Source organism: Balaenoptera physalus (genome assembly GCF_965194825.1).
Source record: "Balaenoptera physalus genome assembly, chromosome: 19".
Taxonomy (NCBI): domain Eukaryota; kingdom Metazoa; phylum Chordata; class Mammalia; order Artiodactyla; family Balaenopteridae; genus Balaenoptera; species Balaenoptera physalus.
Window position 1 is genome coordinate 9,438,428 of NC_138900.1, and position 25,350 is coordinate 9,463,777.

Genomic DNA, 25,350 nt, shown 5'->3' on the forward strand with positions numbered 1-25,350 from the left:
CTTCTGTCTGGGCATCCAGGACGCTCCCTGGTGGGCCCCGGCTGCCACGCTATGAGAAGCCCGGGCCACAGGGAAGGCCAGTGTGGGCACTCCAGCCACAGTTCCCAGCCAGCAGCCCGCCCCGGCCGCCAGGCGTGGGAGTGAGCCATCCTGGATGTCCAGCCAGGCCAGCCTTCAGGTGAGTCCAGGCCCACAGGCCACCTGACCACAAATGCCTGAGACTTCAAGTGAGAACTGCACGGCCGCCTTGTCAACCCATGAAACAGAGAAAGATGGGTGTGTGTGTGTGTGTGTGTGTGTGTGTGTGTGTTTTTAAAGTGAGTCTTAGGGTTTGCTGTGCAGTAAAGGATTCACCTCGCCCAAAGAAAGGTCTGACCAAGGCGGGCCTCTAAGCCCTGGGAACATCCTCCCAGATAAGGGTCTTTTTTTACTTTGGGTGGCCTATACATACCCGAGATTTATGCTGGGGACCCTGGGCCACATGGCATCAGCTAGTCTCTCTGGAGACTAAGGTCAGCCATGTGGGATGGGTGGCCAACGTGACCAAGCCCAGTAAAGACCCTTTAAACCAAAGCGCAGGTGACCTTCCCTGTGCGTGCTGTCACACGGTTGCTGGGAGAAGCCAGCGCCATCCGTGTGACGTCACCGGCAGAGACAACCGGAGCCCGTGGCTGGTCTCTCCTGGGCTCCGCCCTGTGTGCCTCTTCTCTTTGCTGATTTTTTTTTTCCTTGCTGTGATAAACTGTAACCGTGCGTATAACAGCTTTTCTGGGTTCTGTGAGTTCTTCTAGCAAATGACTGAACGTGAGGGTGGGCCTGGGGACTCCTGGACTCCTGGGTTACCAGCAGGAGTAACCACAACACCCAGGATGCCGGGCGTCTCACCTGCCGGAATTCCCCCTGTAGGTCTGAAGGACTCCTCAGAACACCTGTTTCCCATGGGAAGTAAATGCAATTGGCACATTGGGATTCGTGCCTATTTTCCCCAGGACAGCCCAGTGCATACCGCTGGAAGGTGGTTCATTCACACCCACTGCAATGCCGACTTGCCGTGGAGAAGAGGACCTACCCGCAGGGCCTCTCTGAATGCCCAAACAGAATCAGGACTGAGATCGCCTCATTTCTGTCCCCGGCACGGGGGGGCAACCTGAGGGGTCAAGGTACTCACCGGACTCCACCCTCCATCTGCTGTCATCTGGAAAAGGTGGATCCAAAAGAGCTCAGACTTAAAAACAGACATCTCTCCAGTGGCCCAAGCCAGGGAGAGCAGCCTGAAGGGGATACAACAGTAACCTCTGACGGAGAATAAAAGGGGAAGTGGTAGAAAATACCTCCAGGCTTCCAAGGCGGGTGGAGACGTCTGCTTCACTGTGTGATGCAAGGACCGAGGCCGGCCTGCCCAAGAGGGGTCTGCCCCGCTGGGCCGTGAGCAGCCTCAGTGAACACTTGCCGACGGGGATCGGCAGAGGCAAGGAGCAGCTTTTGCTAGCTTTTGCTCTGCCCTGGTCTCCCCCGCTGCACGTGAGCCGTTGATGGGCACTCTCTGTCCCAGGCAGCAGCTCTCCCTCAGGAGCCCTCTATGATGGGCAAAGGGGCTGCTGGGCTGGCTGGCCCCAAGACCGGCCTGTCCAGCTCCAGGGTGCCCCAGGGAGATGAGAGATGAGGGCATGGGACTTTATGAAGCGGTCACCCCCATCCCCAGCAGCTCCCAAGGCTCCACCATCGGAGACAAGCTGACTTACAATAATGACTTTATTTTAACATATTTAATTACAGACATAAAAGAGCCAGGAAGGGGGTGAGCCCCAGCCTAGCCCCGCCCTGCGGCTGCCAGGAGCGGGTGAGGTGCAGGTGAGGCCTCCCTGATGACCCTCCTTCCAGGGGTCTTCCTATGGTGGGGACCTATTGCTTTAGCAGGGGAGGGGCCACGCAAGCAAGGGGGCGGGGAAGCCTCTGGGCCCCGCCCCACCCAGCAGTGCTGGCCTCCCTCCAGAATGCCCGCTCGGTGCCCCACCCTCCGCCTCTCCACCTCCTTCTTCTTTGTCCAGGGAGCAGACCATCTGGCCAGCCCCCCACCCCCTCTGCAAACCTAAAGGGGAATAAATACAAACTTTACAAAGTAAAAGGGGGGTCCAACGTTGCCCTGGGCCGGGCCTGGGGTCGGATGGGGAGCAGGGGCCCTGCCACGTGGGCCTCACATCATCCCTAACTGCAGCAGCGTGCTGGCGTAGGCCATGGGCTTGACGTCGGGATGAGGCTGAGAAACCAGAGGCACACAGGTTAGACACGGACAGAAATGGGCCGGTGCGTGGAGGAGGGTCTTCTGAGCACCAGATGCAGAAACCAGCCCTACCCCTGAGAGCCGTTATGCACTCATAAGAGCCTCTTCCCCCCGGGGCCCAGGCCAGGGAGAGCAGGGGACCCAAGGGGGTGACTCACCACTGCTGTGAACTGGTGGAACTGGGGCCGCAGGTCAGAGCCCCGGAGGTGGATGTAGGCAGCTTTGTTCCCCATCTGGTCGCTGCGGGGACAAGGGCAGAGGGGCCGGTGTGGTCCATCAGAGGCTGGGTGGGCCTGGGGTATCAAGGAGGAGGAGGAGCAGGGAGAGGGAGGGAGAAGAGCCCTGGACAGAGTCAAGGACACAGACGGACAGAGAGGCTGACCAGGCAAGAGAGAGGAATCCAGGTGAAGAGGGGCCCAGGGGGCCCAGGCAGAAGGAGTGAGGATGAGGGGGAGAGAGGGCCACGTGGGAGCCGGGGGCGGGGAGAAGAGGGCCCAGGGAGCAGGGCCGGCAGAGGGCCTTCCTGACAGGGTGGGCAGAGGGCACGGGCAGCCCCACAGAGGCAGGACTCTTGCCAAAACCTGGTCTCCAGGCTGACCATGCCCTGGCTCTAGTCAACAGGAAACACAGGGGACAGAGGAACATGGTGTCTGGCCACCTGGGGATGGAACGGCCAGAGCACAAGAGACTCTGGTTTCTTCAACCAAAAACCAGCAAGGGGGAGGGCAAGAAGAACAGGCAACTCGAAGATCAGGAGACTGAAAACGTGGCCCTTGTTTGGGTCCTGCTTGGAAGAAATCGACTAAAATGAGACATTGATGAGAGACGTGGGGAAATGGAACGCTGGCTGGGTTCAGGTGACCTCTTTTCAAGGTGTGACAGTGGTATCACAGTTACATACAGAAAAGAAGAGTTCCTTCTTTCAGAAATACACTAGGGAAACAACGGGTAGAAGAGAGAATGCCTGGGGTTTGCTTTACAATAGCCCAAAGCAGGGGTAGAGGTGGTGAGAGCTGGTAACTGCTGAACCTGGGTGACAGGTACGTGGGCGTTCATCACACTATTTTATCTACTCATATGTATCCTTGGAATTTTCTATCACAAAAAGTTAAAAAAAGAAAACCACCAGTGGGCGGAGAAGACAGGCCCAGATGGGTGGGGCAGGCGGGGACGTACCAGTAGTTGGGGGCAGAGAAGACGGTGACGCAGCGGCCGCTGTGCGCCACCTCATAGCCCTCGGCCTTGACCTCGTGGCTACGGATGATGTAGTCCAGGTTGTTCTCCTCCAGGAAGGCCTTGGTGACGTCGGGCCCGAACTGGCAACTCACACCCCGCTTGCTGACCGAGCGCCCGTTCTGGGGAGACAGGGAGCTCAGGGTGCCCGCTGCCCCTCCAGCCCGCCCGCTCTGCCCACAGCCCGCACCTGCCGGCCACGGCCCCGGGCAGACTGACCTGCGGCTGCGGGTCCGACCAGAGCAGGTCGCACATGGGACCTGGAAGGGAGCAGAGGGGAGCGTCGGGGCCTGACGGAGGGCAGGGGAGGGGCCATCCACCGCGGAGCGGGCATGGGGCACATGGGACAGGACCCTGAGCCGCTGCCCGCCTCCCCGCTGACCTCCCCCCGGGAACAGACCCCATTCAATCCGTTAGGGCCCCAAAGCTGGAGGGAGCGTTTTTTTTTGTTTGGTTGGTTTTTTTAGCCGCACCACACAGCATGCAGGATCATAGCTCCCCCACCAGGGATGGGACCCGAGCCCCCTACAGGGGAGCGCGGAGTCCCAACCACTGGAGCGCCCTGGGGCCAGGGAAGTCCCTGGAGGGAGCTTTAAACACTGCAGTTCTGACCAGGTCCCTCTGTTGCTCAAGCCTCTGTGGCTCCCACTGCCCTAGGAACAAAGACCAAGCTCTCCACCCGGACCTGAGGCCGGACAGGCTCTGGCCTCACCAGCCCCTCCGCGCCCCGCGCTTGCCCGGCCGCACTCCTGCAAGAGGGCACCTCCTCCTCCCGCCCTGTCGGCGTTCGCGTGGTGCCCCCAGGAGGCCCTCCCACGGCCTGCTACCTCCCCACTCCACCCACACCCTCTCCCCACAGCTGTGTGCGGTTAACACTCCGCTGTCTGTCCCATCACGTCACTCCAGGGGCAGCCGGTGAACTCACAAATAAATAAATAAATGACCGCTGTGTGCTGCGGACACTCATGCTCCCCGGCCAGCACTGCCTCACGAGGGAGGTGCACTGACCCAAGTTACAGGTCAGGAAACTGAGGCTCAGCCTTGCTGTCTCCTGCCGAGGGCGCAAAGCCCATCCGGGGCAGGGCTGGAGCCCCCGAACCCCAGGAGGGAGGGGCTGTCCCCAGGCACCTGAATCTGGGGGCTGCCGACTCCGCTCGATCTTCCTGATGTCGTCCAGGGTGACGCCGTCTTCACTGAACAAGCCCCCGTGCATGATCTGGGGTTCAGGAGGGAACAGCAGCGTGAGGGCAGGGGCCAGCCACACCCCAACCCTCTGGCTCGCTGCACCGCATGGCGGCGGCGGCGGCAGCAGCGGCAGCGGCGGGGGCGGGCCTGCCTCACCAGCACTTTGCCGTTGATACACTGGGCCAGCGGGAGCCACTCGAACACCTCACTGAAGAGCTCGTACATCTGGGCTGTGTACTTGGCCTTCACCTCACCCTCAAAGCCGTAGATCTGGTTCATGTTGTCCGTCTCATGGTTGCCTGGCCGACAGCAGGACAAAGAGAAACCTCAGCACCGCTGGGCGCCCTCTGGCTCAGACCCCGGCCAAGACCGAGGAGGACAGGCCGGTGGCCCCAAGCCAATGGCACCCACACAGCAGCTCACTGGTCCCTCCCAGAAACCCGGCGGGGTGGAGACACAGTTTTCAGTCCCCTTTCTAGAGGGGCAAACGGGCCGAGAAGGCACATGGCCACAAGGCCCAGGCCTGCACTGATGATCACGGAGTGGGTGAGGCCTGGGTTCAGCCCTGGCCCTGACCCCAAGTGACCAGAAGCGTGTCCCTTGCCCCGGTGAGCCTTGGGCTCCTTCTTGAAGGACTTGCTGTACGTTTCCGGCTGGAAGTACCAAGGAGGGGGAGGTATTGACAAAAAAGAGGCCCCCTGCAGAATGCCTGCTGTGGGCCAGCCCCACGCCGTGCTCTTATCTTCCCACCCGCAACCTCATTCCTCCCTCCTGGGGCCTGGGGGAGACAAGGAAGCTGCCAGGCCCCCACTGAGCATCTGCCACATGCCAGGTCCTGCTGCAAGAACTCCCCGAACCTGGCTGTGAACCTGCCCGGTGTCAGCACTCATGCCCCCAGGAGCCCCCAACCCAGCCTGCTGCCCTCACTTCCTCCTGGTTCTCGTCCTCTCCTGGCTGCATCTCCCGCTCAGCGCCCCACCTCTCAGCAGGCAGGTCCTCTGCCGGCGGCCCTCACTCCCTGGTGAGCTCATCCTGCCCAATACCACATGTACGCTGAGGAACCCACACTTTACAGCCCCCCGCGTGCCCCCAGACATCTCCTCTCAGCCTCACAGCCACGTCCAGAGCCAAGCTGCCCATCTTCCAGCCCACACCCTGCTCTTCCTGTCCCCCCATCCGTCAGTGGCAGCCACAGGCCTCCAGATGCTCCAGTCAAAACCTTGGAGTTCCCCCTTTGACCCCTTCTTTCTCTCACACCCTCATCCAGCCCACTGGCAGACACTCTGGGTTCTTTGAAAAGTGAGCCCCAATCCAACCACTGTTCCCACCCAGGTCCAGCCACCACCAGTCTCCCTGCTCCCACTCTCAGCCCGTGGCTTGTTCCCCACACGGAGGCCCAAGGGATCCTCTTAACACCAGAGAGAGCTCCTGACCCTCCTCTGATCAGAGCCTTCCCATGACCAAGTCCTCACCGGGGCCCACAGAGCTCCATTAACGTGATGCCGCTGCACAGTGCACAACCTGCCCGACCTTACAGGGCAGGCCCGTGCATGATCTCAGTGAAGACACAAAACAAACACAACTGCAACTGGTATCCCCACTTCTTAGATAAGAAATGGGAGGCTCACAGAGGAAAAAGCGAGGGCTCTGCCCAGGTCCCCACACTGACCCCAGACCCTGCTGCCTTCCAGCTCACCTCGAAGTAGGTGAAAGTGATCAGGGTACAGGAGCTTAAAGCCGAAAAGGGTGAGGATCACTTCTACAGAGAAGGAGCCGCGGTCCACGAAGTCGCCATTAAATATCTGCCCTGCTAAGGAAAACAAGGGTGGGGGGGAGTGCTCCCTCCTCAGCCCCTCCACACCCCGGCTCCTCTCGGCACTGCCCTGGGGTCGAGAATGCCAGCAGGGCTTGGGGCATCTGGGCTTTCGTCTCTCCTCACTGTGTGGGTCTGGCCCAGCAGCTTGGCCTCTCTGAGCCTCAGGGTGGTAGTAAGGTCTCCAACCTCGTCTGCTCCTCAGGGAAACTGATGGCAGAGGGGGAGACCCCAGGTGGTCAGCCGGCTTCAGCTCTCCTCCCAATACAGGCCCAAAGCCACAGGGCAAATGAGACACAGGCCCTCCCACCCGACACTGCACAGGCCTGGTAGCCCCACCCAGTGGCCATTCATCAGGCAATTATAACATCAGCAAATACTTATTCAGCATGGACCGCAGGCCACTGAGCACGTCACAGGTATTAACACACTATTCCTCTCAGTAGCCCGATAAGGGAAGCCCACTTTACCACTATCTCTTCTCCCCATTTTACAAACAAGGAACCCGAGGAACACTCGGGTGAAGTGCGAGGTGAAGTGACCTGCCACAGCCATAGCTGGAAAACGGCACAGCCAAGAGGGAAGCCAGGTGTGGGCAGGGCCAGGCGCCCCACGTATATGCTCCCGTACCACACACATCCAGCCCTGTTTCAAGCCGGGGAGAAGCTGGGGCTCGGACACCCTGGCCACCTGCCCAGGTCACACAGCAGGCGGGGACTGGCCCTGGCCTGCCTTGCCCCAGAGCCCGGAGCACAAGGCCGCCAGCCGCTCCACCCCACCTCAGTGCCAGAGCAAGCACTCAGGCCTCTCCCTTCTCAGGCTCATGCCTGCCTCCCAGAAAGGGGTTCCTCTCCCTCCTGCACCCCACACCCGGGAGGCGGGGCAGGGGAGGGGCCCGCCCTTCCGAGGAAGGATACGTAGGGGTTGGTGTCCGAGGGTAAACCGTTGAGCTCAAATATGTTGAGGAGGTCATAGAACTGGCCGTGGGTGTCCCCGCACACTGTAATCTTCTCTGTCTGGAAGAAAAGAGGCCACCGGAGAGGGAGGGGCCCAGAGAGAGATGTGGGGAGGGGGCAGGGGGGAGGGGAGGGGTGAGAGGTCACAGCAGACCGAGAAGAACCATGCAAAACACACAGGCAGAAGGCACAGAAGTGAAGAGGGGAGGAGAGAGACAGCCAGGAGGAGAGAGACAGGGTGGGGGAGGAGGGCAGACATCAGGGAGAGAGAAGGCAGACCAAGCCCGGTGGGTCTGTGAGTTTCTGAGCTCCGTGGCCCCTCCCCAGCCAGGGAGCCGCCCGCCCCGGCCCGCCCGCCCGCACACTGCCCCCAGCGCGCACCTCTTTGAGCGTGGTCTCCACGAGTGTGCTCAGCTTGGAGAGGACCTCTTTGACCTGTACCAGAATCTGGAAGGCAGGGCAGGCTGTGAGTGGGGCCAGCTGGAGGGCCTGCCGCCCACCCCAGCCCCAGAGAGACTGTACTGGCCAGGAGACGCTGCTGGGCTGCGGGTGAGGGAGAGGCGGGGAGAGGAGAGGAAGGGGCAGGGGAGGTCTGGCCGCGCGGGTGCTGGCCGGGAACAGAGGCGGCCCCCAAGCTGTGACCCGAGTGTCCTATGCGGCATTTAAACATCAGGATTATTTCATGGGAAAACCTAGATTCTTGGTTTCTCTTAAAACAGTCAGCATGGATGGACCTAGAGACTGTCATACAGAGTCAAGTAAGTCAGAAAGAGAAAAAAAAATACTGTATGTTAACACATATATATGGAATCTAAAAAAAAAAAAAAAATTGGTTCTGAAGAACCTAGGGGCAGGACAGGAATAAAGATGCAGACATAGAGAATGGACCTGAGGACACAGGGAGGGGGAAGGGTAAGCTGGGACGAAGTGAGAGAGTGGAATGGACTTATATATACTACCAAATGTAAAATAGATAGCTAGTAGGAAGCAGCCGCATAGCACAGGGAGATCAGCTCCGTGCTTTGTGACCACCTTAGAGGGGTGGGATAGGGAGGGTGGGAGGGAGACGCAAGAGGGAGGAGATATAGGGATATATGCATAGCTGATTCATTTTGTTATAAAGCAGACACTAACACACCACTGTAAAGCAATTATACTCCAATAAAGATGTTAAAAAAAACCCAAAATCAATCAGCATCATGAAGAAACACACAGGATGAAGCCAGATGTGGAAAATTTTATAAAACAACTGGCTTGGAAATGTCTAAATGTCAATGTCACGAAAATCTCCCAAAAAGGCTTGAGACTGCTCTCGATGAAAAAAAGGTTAAAAAGGCAGGTCATATGCAGTAATTGATCCTTCAATGGATTCCGGATTTTGTTTTTTTATTATTATTTTTTTTGGCCACGCCGCACAGCTTGTGGGATTCTTAGCTCCCCAACCAGGGATTGAACACAGGTCCTCGGCAGTGAAAGCACAGAGTCCTAACCACTGGACTGCCAGGGAATTCCCCAGATTTTGGATTTTTTTTTTTTTTTTTTAAAACAGCTAAAAAGAATGTCTGGGGGGAAAGACTGGGGAAAATTAAAATATTTGTCTAGAAACACAGAGTATTAGTTCTTTCAGATTGAAGATGACCTTGACAATGTCATGTACACCTGACAATGTCTGCAGATCTTATGGACAGCCTGTGGACTGTTTGCATTAGTCAGTATTATTGTATTGGTACTAAATTACTAAGGTGGGATGACTAAATCATAGTCACGTAGGAGAACGTCCTGTTTTTAGGGGATACAGATTATGATGCAACTCATTCTCAAATGGTTCAGGAAAAAGAAAAAAGTGTATGTGTATATACACCCCCATATACATAGAAAGATGACGTGAATGTGTCAAAATGTTAACAGTGAACCTAGGTGAAAGGGGTATGATGTTAACCGCACTGTTCTTTTGACTTTTCTGTAGGCTTGACAATGTTCTAAATACAAAGCTGGGAAAACAGAGTGTGAAAGAAAAGAGGAGGGAATTCCTTGGTGGTCCAGTGGTTAGGACTTGGCACTTTCTCTGCCAGGGCCTGGGTTCAGTCCCTGGTCGGGGAATTAAGAATCCCACAAGCTGCACAGCAGGGCCTGGAAAAAAAAAAAAAAAGTAGATGTCCACTTCAGGTCAGAATGTAAAGAGTTTGTAAAAGACTGTCATTCTTGCCCTAATGACGAGAACAAGCCAAAAAAACAAAAACAAAAACAAACAAACAAAAAAACCCCTGAAACATCTGAGAGCAAGGACACAAAGAAACCTAAATTAATCAATCCTTCCCTGGGAGAAAGGGACCGTGAGTGCATTCCTCCTGGCAGCGCGCCAGGAGGGCAAGACCCTTCAAGGCTGAGAAGAGAGGAAGCCGGCAGAACCCTCGTGCCTGCGTGGGCTGGCATTACAGAGCCCCGAGGGGCCCCGCCGCAGAAGGCCTCCGCCCTCGCCCTCGGATTCTCTCCCACGGCCACCCAGAAGGCGAGGCGCAAGGCGGCGTGGTACAGAGAGGCCATCTGAGGCACAAAAGCGGGGGTGAGACTAAGGGCGGAGAACTCCCCAGCCACCCCATCTTGGCAGCAGGGCTGAAAATCAGAGCGCTTTCCTCCAGTTCCAAAAGCTGGAGACTTTACAGCATAAAGACATCCCTGGGATTTTGCCAGGACTAAGATCCCAAGCCCTGCTGATGGGAGAGTCCTGATTCCACTCAGAAAACATCTGAAACCGGCGGTGAACTAAGTCCAGTAAGACCTGCCCCTAAACTGCAGGTGAGGTGGACACAGACCCCCACGATAGCAGCCCGACAGTCAGGTCCTGCCGTCGCCTGAAGCAAAGTTTTGTCTCGGTCGCTACTACTCTTTTACACAAAGTGTCTGGCATACGATAAAAAATTATAAGACGCAGAGAGCACACAACAGAAGCAGACCCAGAGATGGTGGAATATCCAGACAGAGACTTTAAAATAACTATGAAAAAAATGTGTTAAAGGATCTAGCAGAAAAGGTAAATGACATGCATGAACATATGGGGAAGAGAGATGAAAGCTATTGAAAAAAATAACCCAATGGAAACGCTAGAAATAAAGAATTCATTTGCAGGGTGCCCGGCACACCACGGGCTCAGCAAGTGTTCGCTGCCGGTACCACCCTTCTCCTCTCGCGCCCTGTGATGGGGTTCAGGCCCGGCTGTGATGCTATCCCGGGGTCACAAGCGCGTTCAGCCCTCGACAGGGGCGTTACCTGGTAGGCGCATTTCCGGTGCAGTTTCTTCTGGTCCTTGTACCACTGCATGAGCTCTTTCATGAAAGTGATTGTCACTTTGCCGTCCTCAAGCTTGGGTCCGCTGTACTCATCCTCGATGGCTGGTGTGTGAATGGGGGGATGAGAGTCAGAGGCCATGGCCACTGTGAGGGTGGGAAGTGGGGCCTGGCTCCCAGGCACGGGGCAGACACGGCGCTGGACACACAGGTTGAGAGGGGGATGGAGTGAGAGAAGATGCCACTCCCCGGCGGGGTCCTCTCATGGCCCGCTCCTTCCGTTCAGGTCAGCTCAAAGGCCCTCTCCCCGACTTGACTTGACGGCACTTAACACTGTTAACTGACTAGTCAATCCTCTCTCCCCACTAGGACACCAGCTCCAGGAGGGCAGGGACTGTTTTGTTCTCAGCTGTATCCCCAGTGCCTAGAACAGTGGCACCTACTAGGTGCCCAATAACCATCTGTGGAATGAATGACAGACTCAGCTGAGCGCCCAGAGGACCTACGGACAAACCAGACACAGGAGGCCTGTGACGGGTGAGTGCAACTGCGGAGGGCAGGGTGGGTGGTACAGCAGGGAAGCTCGCCCGAACCCGGGACCTCCAGCCCCAGCTCTGGACTGTGGAGTCCCCAGAAGCGCAGGCGAAGGAGCAACAGGCAGCGTGTGCGGACAGGCACCAGAGGCACCAGAGCCCCATCCCCCCGGCGCCCCAGCATGCACTGGGAATGGAGGGCTCAGGCAAAGACGAGGAACGCTCTGGGCCGGGCACAGCAGGGCACCCCGGCCTGACTCACTCATGCTCTCGATGTCGAGCGAGTCCACGACGGAGCGCCTGTGCTCGTCGCCTGCGATGGCCCGCTCGAAGGCCTTCTGCTTCACGATCTTGTTGCACTCCTGGTATTTCATCTTGGCATCCTTGTCGTGGGGCTTCACCTTCACCACCTGAGTGCATGGGTGGGTGAGAGGAGAGGGAAGGAAAGAGGCATCAACAGCCAGGCCGGGGTCGGGGCAGAGGAGCCATAGGGAGACGGGGACGCCGCGGCTGCCCTCGGCCTGCCTGGCCCGGGGCTTCACGACTGCTGAGCAGAGCAGCCATGCCGGGTGCACTAGGGGTGCAAGCCTGGGCTCGCCTCACCTCTAGGCCTCGGCCTCTGCATCACCAAACTGGGCCTGACAGAGCTGCCCACACAGGGCTGCCGGGTGGGTAAACGTGCTAACCCACGCAGATGCTCTTAATAAATCTTAGCTCTGACCATCATCAAAATAAAACTGGCCCCGCTTCAGCTTCCTCATTGGAATCAGAGCGGGCTGAGGTGCACTTTACTAATACCGTTACAGTCAATGCCAAGGGGGGTGGGATTGACAGGAAAGGGTGGGCCGGATCCAAAGTCCTAATTTACAGCCCAGACTCATCTGAAGAGGCAATGACTTGCTGGATAACCCGGCCTCGCTGAGCCTAAGTTTTCTCATCTGCAAGATGGGGGAGATGACAGGCTCCACCTGCCAGGGCTGTTGGGGGTGATACACAGGGCCTGGCATGCAGCCTGGGCTCTGCGGGCAGCAGTGGGCACCTAGTGGTGACGTGGCCCTTGTTCAACCTTGGGCGCTGGGGAGACCCAGGACAAGTGAGTTCCCTCAGTTTCCTCCTGTGTAAGGTAGAGGTGACAGTGCATCTACCCTAGGGGGCTGGGAGGACTAAACAAGTGAACACTTGTGAAGTGTGTGCAGCGGTGCCAGGCGGGAGTCAAGTCCACATTAGCGCAGGCTGCTCTTCACGGCCCCCTTTCGTGGGCTGCTGCATTCATTAAACGAGATCGTATGGAGGAAGCAGCAGGCACACGGCTTTGGGACACACTTAGTTCTCAGGAAAAGGAGCCTGTCCTCTCCGCTCTCCCTACCTTCTATCCCGCTTCCTACAAACTCTGATCCTCCAAGCTGAGAGGCAGGCAGGGCTGCATTCAGATCCCAGCTCTGCTACTTACTTGCTGGGTGACCCTGGGCAAGTGAATTCACCCCTCTGAGCCTCAGTTTAGTTATCTGTAACTGTTCCTGTAATTATTAGTGGACCCTGCCTGACCTGCGCACTCTGTTGGCCTCCCCAGGAGCGGACTCCCACAGCTCCTGTGCCGGGGGGCAGAAAGGGGGGTGCCAGGGCTGGCCCTCAAGGGCAGGGATGCCCCCCGGTGGAAAGCCTGGCAGAGTGAGTCAGAAGCCTGGGAAAAGGCATCTGCTAATAACCCCTGAGGGTCGGTGTGGCTCACGCCCCTGAGAACGGGTGTGCAGGCCAGGCGGTGGGGCAGGAAGCTGGTTCGGGGCAGGCTCAGGCTAAGGCACCCTGCCAGGCAGCTCCACCCGGGGTAGGGGTGCGGTGCCAGGCTTGGGAGAAAGGCAGCACCAGACCTTCCCTGGAGTCCTCCCGACCAAGGAGACCTTACGAGTCCACACCCCAGGACGAAGTCCAAACCACCACTGGGCCTGGCCCACAGAGGCCCGCCCACCCCTCCACGTTCCCTGTTTGCCCAGCACTACCAGCCAGACCAAACTCCCAAGTCCCCAAGTGCGCCAGCTCCTTCTCACCTTCAGGCCTTGTACAGGCTGCCCCCGGCCCAGAACACCTCATTTCTACCTCCAGCGACTTTCTAGCCCCTCCTCCTCCTCCAGGTCTCAGCTCCCCTTTCCCCTCTCCCCCAGGCTGGGTCAGGCACCCCCTCTGGGCTCACACAGGGCCCTGGGCTCCCCCCGCCCGCCCCAGCCCTGAGCACTGCTGGAGACGGTCTGCCTCCCCACTGGAAGGCGGCCATGGCCATGAGGGCAGGGCTGAGGCCGTGTCCCAGCTGTGAACGAATGCCCGGAGTGGATGGATGCCCCACTAAGCATCCCCTCTGAGCCACCACCCTGCTCTCAGAGAGCTCACAGGCTGGGGTGCGGGATGCAGGCAGACACCAACGACCCCGGGAATAAAGGGGCGGCAGCAGCGACAGCACACAGCTAAGTGTTCCAACACTCACCATGTGCCTGACGCTGTAAGCAATTACCTTGCTCACTGTATCCTTAGAGCAGCTCTATGTGATGTTATCACATCTCCATTTGACAGATTAGGAAACTGAGGCCCAGAGAGGTGAGGGCACTGACCCGAGAAGCCAGGATTCAGTTCTCTGCCTGCTTAAGGTCCTGCTCCCCCAGGCACGCTGGGATGTGCTCCCGCCCCCACCGCTGCCACCGTCCCCACAGTGCCCCGCACGCCCTCCAGGGACACACCGTCGTGGTCACGAGTGCAGGCTCTGGGGCCAGGCCTCCGGGGTCTGCATCCAGGCCTTCCAGGGCAGGCAGCCCTACCTCTCCAGCCTCCCTCAGCTTCTAGAAAGCGAGGGAGGCTGGAGAGGTGGAGGGTGGCTGTGAGAATTTAACATCAGGCCCATCGCAGGGCCCAGCAGCGAGCGAGTGCCTGTTCCAGGGCCTGGGGCTGCTGTGACTGCTCCTATAACTGGCTGCCTGGCTGGGAAAGGGAAGTGACCCTGCCAGGCTCCCGCTCCTGGGGAAGGGCGTTTGCTCCAGGTTGGAGGGGCCTAGTGGGTCCCAAGGCCTATTGGGTCAGAACTGAGTGCTGGACTTTTCTTTAACAAGTGGGATCTGGGTTGTATCCGTGTCAATATCCAGATTCTGATGGTGATGCCAGATATGTCACGGGGAAAACTGGGAGAGTGGGATCTCTGCATTACCTCTTACGGCTGCGTGTGAAGCTACAACGCTCTCAAAATAAAAAGCTGCTTTTAAAAAGTGGTATTTTCAGCTGGGGGTATTCACAGGCAGTAACTACAATGACTCGAATCAATGAAACGATAACATAGGCTTGTGATCCCCACGTGAAGCCATGGGGGCTGCGCGTGTTTGGGAATTGGGAACTCTTCGGATTTGAGAAAGGTGACACAGTGCACCCGCGTGCTGTATGTTACAGGACACCTCCAGCAAGTCCAGGTGGCACCTGGTAACCACACACACTCCCGTTTCTGCAGTGAAACTTCTAGTCGCACTACACGGGGGCAAACAAGACCATCAACGGCCTATTAGTTCAGGTCAGATTTTGCCACCAAATGAGTTGCCCAAACTTACCAGACTATTTTTCACAACGGCTCGGGTTTAGAACTGAGGTGAAGGACTGTAGTCTGGGAGCAAAAGCTGACTTCAGGGGACCCACATGACAACGTGTGGCGGGCCATTACGATTATTTCCAATGCAGAGGTAATGGGATGCAGCCCAGAGAGAGGCCGTGCCTGCCCGTGGCACACGGGCAACCAAAGAAGCCAGGGGTCTGGGGGAGGCAGTGGGAAGCAGGACACTAGCGTTTTCACCCCACGGGTCGAGACCCTCCAGTGAATTCATCTAGGAGGTCACACCAACATTCCTTCCATAATAAATCAGAGTGAGACCATCGGAGTACGCTGCCTGAGCTAAGGGCGATGATTGTGTCAACAAGTCTGGGACCAGGCTGTGCCTTCCTGGCTGCGGGACCTTGGGGCAGTGACTACTCTCTGGGCCTCGGTCTTCTCACCTGTAAATCAGGGATAGTAAGAGTCCCCACTGCGTAGGGTTGTCATGAAGATCACATGAGTTACCACAGCACGAAGGTCACCAGCGCGCCCGGCCCCTGAGAGCGCCGTGTCAGGTGTCAGCTGTGACCGTTCCTGTTACTATCATACGTCCATACCTTAGCAGGACGGGTGTTCGTACAGGCTAGCGAGGCAAAACGCATTGCTAACTGACTGTGTTGGGCTATGCTGTAAGAAGAAACCCAAACGCAAACCATATTACAAACCAAACCCCAAAAATCCCAGGAGAGGGTGAGGAGTGCTGAAGGAGTCCCCCAGATCCGGCCCGGGCCCGTGTGACTCACCACCTGAGTTCCAGCCACAGACGGGAAAGAACACAGGTGGAATCTTCTGAGAAGAGGAGCCCAATAAGGGGGCGGGGAATCCTGGAGCCAGAGTCCCCCGGAAAGGATGAGCTTGGAGATGAGGGGCGTTGGTGGGAGGGATTCAACATGGACCCATGGAAAGGGGAGATCAGCTCCTGCCCTGGAGGGAGAGCAGAAGAGAGATGCCCCCACCTCCCCGCCCCCTAACAAGGCCCTGTGCCTGCACACAGCCCTTCCTGGGGGCCGCAGGCTCTTCCCCAGACACCCCCAGGAGAAAGCGCACCCAGTACTGAGCAGGGGCAGGCCCTACTCTGAACGTACTACTCTTGCCGAATCCTCACAAGGCCACTGAGGCAGGCTCTGCTGTTCTCTTCCGTTTACAGATGAGGACACTGAGGCCGAAGATCCAAAGCTCTCAGAGATACACAGCTCATAGCCGGGCGTCCTGACCGTGGAGCCGGTGCCTCCAGCCCCTGCATGAGTGACCTTCAGAACTTGAGACTATGACTCACGGTAAGAAATAGATATTTTATCAAATCTAATACACATCCGTACTCACATAAATGAAAAATACTCTTTCACAAATATATACGTACTTCCTCCAAACAATGAACAATGAAGTCTTCTTCTCTATTCTATTTGATGAAGACAAAAGTGCTGGTCTCCAACTGTTACACTGACTTCACGGCCCACTAACCATTACAAGCATGGACTATGGGTTCAAGTCTCAGCCCTGCCACTTCGCTGCTGGGTGACCTTGGAGGAGGGACTTCCTCTCTCTAGACCTCTTTTTCCTTCTTGTAAAGTGGATTGAACGCATTTTCCTTCTTGTAAAAAGCACGTCAAGAGCTCACAGCAGAGCTAGGCCCACAGTGAGTAGGCAGGTGAGGAAACTGAGGCTGAGAAAAGAAAGGTCCTTCACCTGAGGGCCCAGGCTGCTGTGAGACAGAGCCTCAGGCTCTTTGTTTAACCAAGGTCACATCTTGGTTCCGCCTCCCAGGATGCCATGATTTAAGAGGGGGCCGGGGCACATCCTCCGTGAAACTCCAGCATGTCACAAGATAGCCCTGGAGGTAGAGACTCTGGATGGGGACTCACCCCAGGGCCCAGCCCCTCTGCCCTGCGCCCAGAGTCTGATGAAACACGTCAGAAAGGACGGCCTGCAGGCAGGCAGCTGGCCCAGGCGGGCAAGGAGCTCAGGCTCGTGCAGGGGCCCCCCAGGGCTGCTGGCAGAGCCCTCACAGGGAAATGGGCCGTGCCCCAGCCCCCAGGGCATCCGCAAGGCCCGGGAGAAAACTCAGAAGCAGTATGTCCACAAGACGGCTGCAAGTGACCTCTCAGCCTCATGGAATATGCGGGGCGAGGCCCCAGTCTGGGCCAGAGCTGTGCCGCAGACCTGTGCTTGGGGTTCCTCTCATCTCCTGCCCCCTCCCATCTCCTCCAGGCCCCTCCCCCCATTTGGGGACCTGCAGGAAAGCCCTGCCCCCATCCAACCCCACCTGTCTTCCGAGTTACTCATTACTGAGCCCTCCAGCCCTATGATCTTTATGCACACCACTTCACCAGAGCCCAACAGCCGCCCAGGAGGTGGCCACTCCTCTTGTCACCATTCTCCAAATGAGGACGCCAAGGGACAAGGGAGAGGCTTGGCTGGGGAACGGCCTGGGAGCCCACGCTTGTAAGGGCTCTGTTCCGCTGCTCCTTCCTCCCTCCTCCTCCCGGGGGGGTCACCCCAGCCCCCTCCTCCATTCCGCCCCTCAGTCTCTGAATTATCTCCTCCTCCAGGCCTCTGCCCCACCCTGACACAGGTGCCCCTGGCCCAGCGCCTGGCTCGAGCCTGCACTTGGCCTGACAGCCGCCCTCCTCTCGGGGCCAGCAGCCAGCCCCAACCGTCTGACCTGGCTCCCTCCAACTGCAGCCTGTGGCTCTCAGCCTCCCCTGTCGCCTCTCCCGACACAACAGAAGCCGCTCAGAGTGCGTGACAAATGACATGAAAGGAGGGCGTGCCGGGTGCGTTGCGGGGAGGGGGGCAGAATGATCATTCATTCAACGAACACTAAGCCCCTGTTGGATGCCAAGCACCAAGCCAATGACCAGAATAAACAAAACCCCTACTCTCGAGGAGCGACTCTCTCGAGTGGAAAAGACGCAGGCCGGAGGGCTGGGCTGCCTGCGTTCAGACCCCAGCTCTGCCGCTCGCCTGCTGCGTGCTGGTGGCAGGGGACTTGAGCCGTCTGGGCCTCAGTCACCCCATCTGTATGATGGGAGTAATCACAGTTCCCACCTCGCAGGGCTGCCGCGCAAGTCACTCGGCCAGCTGACGAGAAGCGTATAGCGCATGCCTGGCATGAAGGCGTGTGCTCTGGGGGTCCTTACCACTAGCGCTATCATCAGAGCACTTACAGTGATGGGGTGGCAGATGAGCGAGTGAACTGGTGAATTCTTGCCGTCCTCTGGGTCCCCTCCCTTGTCACCTCATTAAAACACACCCCCCGTTTGCTGTCCCTCTACAGCATATCACCCTAGTCTATTTTCTCCCAGGCCCATATCCTCACCTGCAACGATTCTGTGTACCCTCACAATGACGGGTTTGTTTTTTGCCCTCCTCCGAATTATAAGCTCCACCAGAAGAGCTGTGTGCCTCTTGTTCACCAACAATAACAGCAACAATTATCATAATACTTAATTATTACAGAACAGCCCTTAGCATGACTACATGCTAGGGGCTGTTCTAAACACTTGGAAAGCAGAGGCTCATTTATTCTTCACGGCAACCCTGAGAGGTAGGTCTTATTGTCCTCCCATTTCACAGATGTGGGAAAGAAGGCACAGAGAGGCCAGGCAACTTGTCCCAGGTCACCAGGCAACGATGGCAGAGCTGGGCTACAAGCCCGGCTGGCATCTGTTGGATGAGCAAGCGGTGAGTAAACGTGTGAATGGCCTCCGCAGACCTTCCCCATCTAGTCCAGCCGCACATCCAGAGGCCGTCCTCCACCAGCCCGCCCCGCCCGGCCCTCAGCACCCGCCCGGCTCAGAAGCTGCAAGCTGGCTCGCCCCCCCGAGGCCCGGCTCACCGTCTCGTAGTCGCGCAGGGCGGCCCGGAACTTGCCCAGTGCCATGTTGCTGGCGGCCCGGCGGTAGTAGCCCTTGATGTACCTCTTGTCCATCTCGATGGCCCGCGTGGCGTCGGCCAGCGCGTAGCCATAGCACTCAGTGCGCAGGTAGGCCAGGCTGCGGTTGCCATAGTAGATGGCATTGCTGGGGCTCAGCTCAATGGCCTGGCTGTAGAACTTGATCGCGTTCTCGTAGTCCTTGGCTGTGAAGATGGAGGAGGAGACGCATGAGGCAAGGCTGCCACCGCCCAGCCAGAAGAGGCCCCTAGGCTGGGTACTCGCCCAGTCCCCCAATTTACAGATGGGGAAACTGAGGTCCACAGCTGAGCTCAGAAACGTCTCTTCAGCCCACCCCCCTTCCCTGTCCTAACTTGTCCCACCCTAGCACAGGCCTTGTCTCCTCAGGCCCAAATCCCTAAGACCCCAAATCACTTCCACACACCCATCCACCCAACCATCACCCCCCAGAAGGCCCCAGGTGGACAATACTTCTTCCAGGACTTCAGGAGGGTCTTACTGAACGTTCCCCATGGCCTGGAGAGGATATGTTACTGAGTGCCAGACCTGAGCTGTGAACCAGCAAATGTGAGTCTGCCCTGAGCCCCTTGGTTGTCCAGCCCCCCAAAGCAAGTAAACAAGCCCGAAGAGGGGTTCTAGTAGGAGAATAGGAAGTGGGAAAGGAAAAGGAACCTACTTAGGTCTCAAGAAGGGGACATTTCAGCAGAGACCCAAAGGAAGTGACAAACCAGACCAGAGGAAGAGCTTTCCCAACAGAAGGAACAGCAGGTGCAAAGGCCCTGGGGGGGTGGGGGGAAGGGGTGACACAGTATTATTTCCAGGACCAGCAAGGGGGTGGTGTGGCTGGGGTGGAGTGAGCTGGGGGAGGGCAGGAGATGAGGGCAGGGAGGCTGGCAGGACAGATCCCAAAGACCACAGCCAGAGCTGGGTGTGGACATCAATGTTCTAAGTGTGGAGTGACAGGAGGTGACATCTGGCCAAGGGGAAAGGTCAATTTTATTTGAAATGAGCTACGGCCATGCCTTGCACGTTACATCTCGGCCCGTGGAATCCTCACATCCCCACGGCATAAGCACCGCCTGGTGCTCACTTTACAGCAAGCCACAGAGGTCTTGTTCAAGGTCAAACACTCAGTTTGTATCTGCAGAGCTGTCTTGGGCCCCGCCCGTGTGGCCATTCAACAGGCAGGAGACCAAAGCTAGGAGGTGTGCCCGAACTGCGGGGGCCATGATGTGCCAGGTGCCACGTGGGGCTCTTGGTACCTGAGTCGCCTCACTGAACCCTCACGGCAACCCTGAGGACAGCTGCTTTAGCCCCATTCTCCAGACGAGGCTCTAAGAGGGAAACCCCATCACACAAAGTGGCAGGCAGGAATTCTGAGCCAGGCCAAGACCCAAATGCTCCCACTCTCATCCTCCGTACCAGGTGGCCTCTCAGTGGGAGCCTGGCATAGAGACAGGCACAGACACAGGGGCAGGTAGCCTGGGCCCAATCCCTGGCTCCACTCCTTACTAGCTGTGTGTCCTTGGGCAACTTACGTGCCCACTCTGGTCTAAAGTTTCAGAGAGTCCTCCAGACACTGAGCCTAAAATGAAAATTCCTGCCCTAACTCCCACTATTCTTTTCTCCAGAGCCATCTGATAAACCATGGCTTTCCTTTGTTTTGTTTGCTTATAATCCATCGTCGCAATTTGAACCTAAGCCCCATAAGGGCAGGGTCCCTGTTTGTCTTACTTCTTTGAACCCTCGCCCTGTCTGAGGACACAGCAGCCCCCAGCCCTGCCCTCCTGGGGCGCACAGTCCAGTTGGGGGGTGGGAGTGACACAGCACACACAGATCCACCCCCAGAGTGTTTACAGCTGGGGCAACCCAGAGGGCTGCTGGAGCTGAGACCTGGAGGAGGAGGAAGAGTGAGTCAGGTGAAAAGAATGGAAGAAGAGGATTCCAGGCTCCATGAATGGTTCCTGAATGAAGGAAGGAAGGAATGAAAGAAAGAGAAAGACAGGACACACCTACACTAGAGAAAGAAGCCAGGTGCTGGGAGATGCCAGGAACAATATAACAGCGATTCCTTCTGCAGGCTAATGTCTGGCAATCTTTCAAATGGCCCGGATGTCACCTCCTTTGGGAAGCCTTCCTTGACACCCAGGCTGGGTCAGGCACCTCTCCGGCTGCCTCGGCCCCTGGGCTCCCCTATCCCAGCCCTGCCCCCTCTGGGTAGTCACCGTTAGGCGATGGGTGTGTCCCCCAGGATGGTGAGCGCTGGAGGGCAGGCCCAGGACTTCCCAGAAACACGCAAGGGCAGAACCAGGCAGCCCGAGTCTGACTGACCCTCCCTGGAACACCAACACCTTCGAGGGCTCCTTCCAGCCTCCCGGCTGGGCTCCAGAGGCTGACTGGCCAGCGCTCTTGCCGGGCCGTTCGGCATGGGGTGGGGAGCCTGGTGTCTCGGAGCCTGACATCTGGCTCTGAGGATCCCGACCGCGAGACCTTGGGCAGCCAGCCTCCCCTCTCAGCCTCAGCTTGCTCACCCGAACTGCGGGAACCACAGTCGGCCCTGCCTCATGGGTTGCTTGTGAGGGTTAAAGGAACTCCTGGATGAAATGTGGCTACAGCAGAGAAAGAGGTCAGCAGAGGCTTGTAAAAGAAGTGAATAAATGACTAAATGAAAGGAAGAGACTAGAGCAGAGGAAACAGGAGGGGCCTGTGCTTCACACAGCTACCCAGTGGCACCAGATCCCAGCCCTGCTCTATGTGCTCGACAAATATGAGCGCATTTAATCCTCAAGAGAGGCCCCATTTTAGAGGAGGAAACTGAGGCACAGAGAAGTTAAGGTTTGCCCAGGGGTCACACAGCAGGTAAGAGGAAGAAACAAGATTTGAACCCAGGCAGCCGGAGCTCTTAAGCCTGTCTACAAACTCTTAGACTCAGAGGTCTCCTGGGGGGTCAAATAGAACCCCTCTCTTTTTACAGAAGCGGGTGGGGGTCAATGAGGCCCAGAAAGAGGGGAAGAGAGCTGAACGACATTGGGGATCAGGCTCTGCCCCACCAGGGCCTCTGGAATGGGCCTGAGTTCACAGAAGTGATCCAGCCATGCTGGCGGGGGCGGGGGGCCTGGGGCCCCTCTTCTCCCACCACGTTGAGCCCCTGGGGCCCCTCTTCTCCCACCACGTTGAGCCCCTGGGGCCCCTCTTCTCCCACTGGGGCCAGGACGGCTCCAGGTGAGGCTGTGGGTAAGGACTCTGAACGTGGGCGCCAAGCACGTGGTGAGGAAGGGGGATATCCGGGCGGTGCCGCTCACACACTCTGACCTTGGGCAAGCGGTTTCACTTCTCATAGCCTCAGCTTCCTCTGTAAAGCAAACAGGCCCGCTCCCACCTAGTGCTCGGGGGAGGATTAAACAAAGCGGTGTACCTGGCCACCACAGGGGCTCAATTAAGGCGAGCTGTAATTATTCTTTTTATTGTTATTCCCCCAGCCCTGGAGACTGGGGCTCTGTGCCTGCAGCTGCCTGCCAAACAGCAAGGGACCTGGACCAGAAGGGGCATTCCCCTCCGTTCCAGCTCAATGCCAGGACCGCTGGCTACCTGCCCAGTCTCAGGCCTCCTAAGAGCTCAGATCCCAGGTCCTGGAGGGCAAGGAGCCCTTCCCGATGGCCCACTGTTTCCCAGAATTCTTCCCTCGCCACAGCATCACCCCCATACTTGCTGCTCCTCTCGATCCCCATTTCAGGAACAGCCCCACCTTCCACACCTTCCCCAGCTGGAGACTGGACCCTGTCCTGGACACCTGATCCCTCAAGCCCCAAAGCCAGGCAGTCACCCTGTCCTGTCAAGTCAGCCTCCAGAACATCTCTCAAATCTATTCTCTCACTTCCAAGCCGAGAACCCCTCTCTGCCCTGGTCTGGCCTTCATCCTCTCCTGCCCAGGTTCCTGCCCCAGCCTCCTCCCAGCTCTCCCAGCGTACGCCCCCTCCTGCCCCTCCAGAGGGGTCTTCCTGAAGCACAAACCCAATCCAGTCCTTCCCCACTCAGAACCATCCACGGCTCCTCGAGTCCTCAAGTGGAAAGCTCAGGCTCCTGCCTGCAGCCTCACAGTAAACTCCTCTGGCCTCTTACACTCCAGCCCCACTCACTTCCTTGGTGCCAGGCTCACCTCTGGGCCTTTGTCATCCAGCTCTTCCTGCCTGGGGTTCCCTCCTCCCTCTCTCCAGGCGGCCGCTGTCAATCTCCCTCTGAAACATTTCTTGAGTCGATTTCCGTCTCTCCAGCCTAGTGGGCAGCACCCCCCTCCCCACTCACCTGTCCACCATTCTAGTCTCCTTCCTGGTCTCCAGCCTTGCCCTCGGATCCAGTCTCTGCAAGGCCGCTGAGGGATCGCCTTCAAACGCGCTAATCAGACTGTGTCGCTCCTCTCTTCAAACCTTCCTTGGCTTCCTACCACCCTCGGGATCACGTCCCTGACCTGCCTCCAGGGCTCTACCTTCCAGCCTCACCTCTCACCAGTCCCACCTCCTTCTCGCTGCTCCGGCCTGACCTGACTTTCCCACTCTTAAAATCTGTTCGTGCTCCCACCAGAGGACAGCTCTCCACTAATGCTCTGGATTCCTCCCATGCCCCACCCCTCCTCCAGGGCTCTGCTGCTGTAGCTCTCCTCTCTCTCCTGCAGGATCAACTCTCTCTCTATAGGACCATACATACTCTTAGTCTCTTCTATTCTTAAAAAAAGGCACCCTCCCCCCCCATTTCTCCACTCCCTCTCAGAACCAAAATTCTCAAAACCCTTGTCAACACTTGCTGTCTCCACTTCCTCCTTTCCCATTCACTCTTCAGCGCCCTTCCCTCTGGCTACCATCGCCATCATCCCCTAGAAACCGCTCTGGTCAAGGCTCCCACCAACATGGTATGGAGGCAAATCCAACGGTCAATGCTCGGTGCTCGCTTTGGCAGCATCTGACCTCAGGTACAGCCCCTCCTTCTAGAAGCACTCTCTCCTCTCAGTTTTCCTGATTTTCCTTCCACCTCACTGACCACTCCTACTCAGCCTCTTCTGTTCTAAACCTTAGAATCCCTTGAGGTTCCGTACTAGGCCCCTTCTCTTCTGAGGAGACCTCACCCATTTCCAGGGTGTTCCAGTCCGCGCATAGGCTGATCATGCCCGAATTCCTCTCCAAAGAGTTCCAGACTGGCCCGTCTACCTACTCAATGTCTCCTCTTGGATAGCAGAGTCAAATCCACACTAGTCTATGCAGTGACTTGTGACACCCTACGTGATCTGGCCCCTGTCCTAAGCCTACCTTGTACCTGTTTCCCTACTAACTCGTTAAAGTTCCAGCCAAGCCAGCCAGTCTCTTTTCATTCCCGACCTCAGGGCCTTTGCACAGGCAGCTCCACCCACCTGGGACACTCCTTCCCAATTCTCCTTCTCAACTTAAATGCCTTCTCCTCAGTACGATCTTCCTTGACCGCCCTCTCTAAAGTACTAGCCTCTAATCCTTATTCTCTACTTCACACTCCGTTGGGGTTTTTCCAAAGGACTCATCACAGCTTCTAAATATTTTACTATTTATGTGTGTTTACTCAATGTCTGATTCTTCTGCTAAATTACAAGCTATATAAGGGCAGGGCTACATCTGTCTCATCTGCTGCTACATCCCTAAAGTCGAGCATGGTCCTTAACACATAGCAGATGCTCAATAAACGTAATGAATTAATGAATGAATGGGTGCCCCCACATCTTTCTTTCCCAAGATCCTAAGTCATACTATTCTTGGGATTGCCTCACCTCTACTCCCAGAACCTCCCTTCTCCTGGTGTAACCCCAAATCTCCTACTTCCTTGTCCTCCCATCTAATGATCTATTCTTCACTCCCATGATTTCCTGCTCTATTGGGACAGTTCCCCCCTCCCCCCCACTTGGTGTCTCTCCACTTGGTAGCGCCATCACTGCTCCGCCCCATGTCACTACTTGGTAGCGCCCTCTTCAGGTCTCACCATAAGCTGGCACCGCTGAGGTCTCACATTTGGTAGTGCCCTCATTCCCGTCCCCCTCCCGTTTCACACTTGGAAGCGCCTTCCTCAGTCTCCCCACTTAGCACCCGCTCCGTACGCCACTTCTAGGTGTCATCCCTTCTCTCAGAAGGCCCCTCTGTCGCCCCTTGGTAGCGCCATCCTCGGCCTCCCCACGCCCAGTCACTTGGTAGTGCCTGCCCCGCGCCCAGGCTGCCGCTCCTCGTTGCCATGGTTCCGCGCGGGCCCGGCACCCCATGACCTGGGCCGCTCTCCACCCTCCTTCGCTCCCTCCAGGGCGGGCGCACCTTTGAAGTAGTCGTTGGCCTGTGTCTTGAGCTCCTCTGCCCGCTTCAGAGCGCCATCAGCCGGGGGCTCATCCCGGGGGGGCTCAGCACACTCAGTCCGCTCGCCCTCCGCCATCGCCATGCCGCAAAGCGACCCCCCACCCTGGCAACCGCGGCCAGCGGCACCCGGCCGAATCGTCGCGAAGGAGTGCCGAGTTGCCGCTGCCGCTGCTGCACAAGTGTCGTAAAGCGCGGGCC

General features: G+C 57.4%; 2 protein-coding genes across 2 annotated transcripts in view; both read right to left on the reverse strand.

The window, feature by feature from the left end:
- PNMA8A (PNMA family member 8A) overlaps nucleotides 1-25,350 on the reverse strand; it is a 106,630-nt gene that overhangs the window by 41,686 nt on the left and 39,594 nt on the right. The window lies entirely within an intron of this gene.
- PPP5C (protein phosphatase 5 catalytic subunit) lies at nucleotides 1,735-25,323 on the reverse strand. The gene is made up of 13 exons (XM_082438252.1): nucleotides 25,114-25,323; nucleotides 18,740-18,981; nucleotides 11,548-11,695; nucleotides 10,736-10,857; nucleotides 7,850-7,915; nucleotides 7,430-7,528; nucleotides 6,396-6,501; nucleotides 4,856-4,998; nucleotides 4,643-4,730; nucleotides 3,734-3,774; nucleotides 3,458-3,636; nucleotides 2,440-2,521; nucleotides 1,735-2,257 (listed from the first exon to the last, which is right to left on the reverse strand). The coding sequence occupies exons 1-13, from the start codon at nucleotides 25,232-25,234 to the stop codon at nucleotides 2,195-2,197; spliced, it is 1,500 nt and encodes a 499-aa protein (XP_082294378.1). The 5' UTR covers nucleotides 25,235-25,323; the 3' UTR covers nucleotides 1,735-2,194.

Bases quoted from the DNA above. Each gene is read 5' to 3' on its own strand.
- PPP5C (XM_082438252.1), bottom strand. From the start codon at position 25,234: ATGGCGATGGCGGAGGGCGAGCGGACTGAGTGTGCTGAGCCCCCCCGG. The intron at 3,637-3,733 runs GTCAGTCTGCCC...CTGTCTCCCCAG, and splicing joins GGTCGGACCCGCAGCCGCAG to AACGGGCGCTCGGTCAGCAA. The intron at 2,258-2,439 runs GTGAGTCACCCC...CTGGTTTCTCAG, and splicing joins TCCACCAGTTCACAGCAGTG to CCTCATCCCGACGTCAAGCC.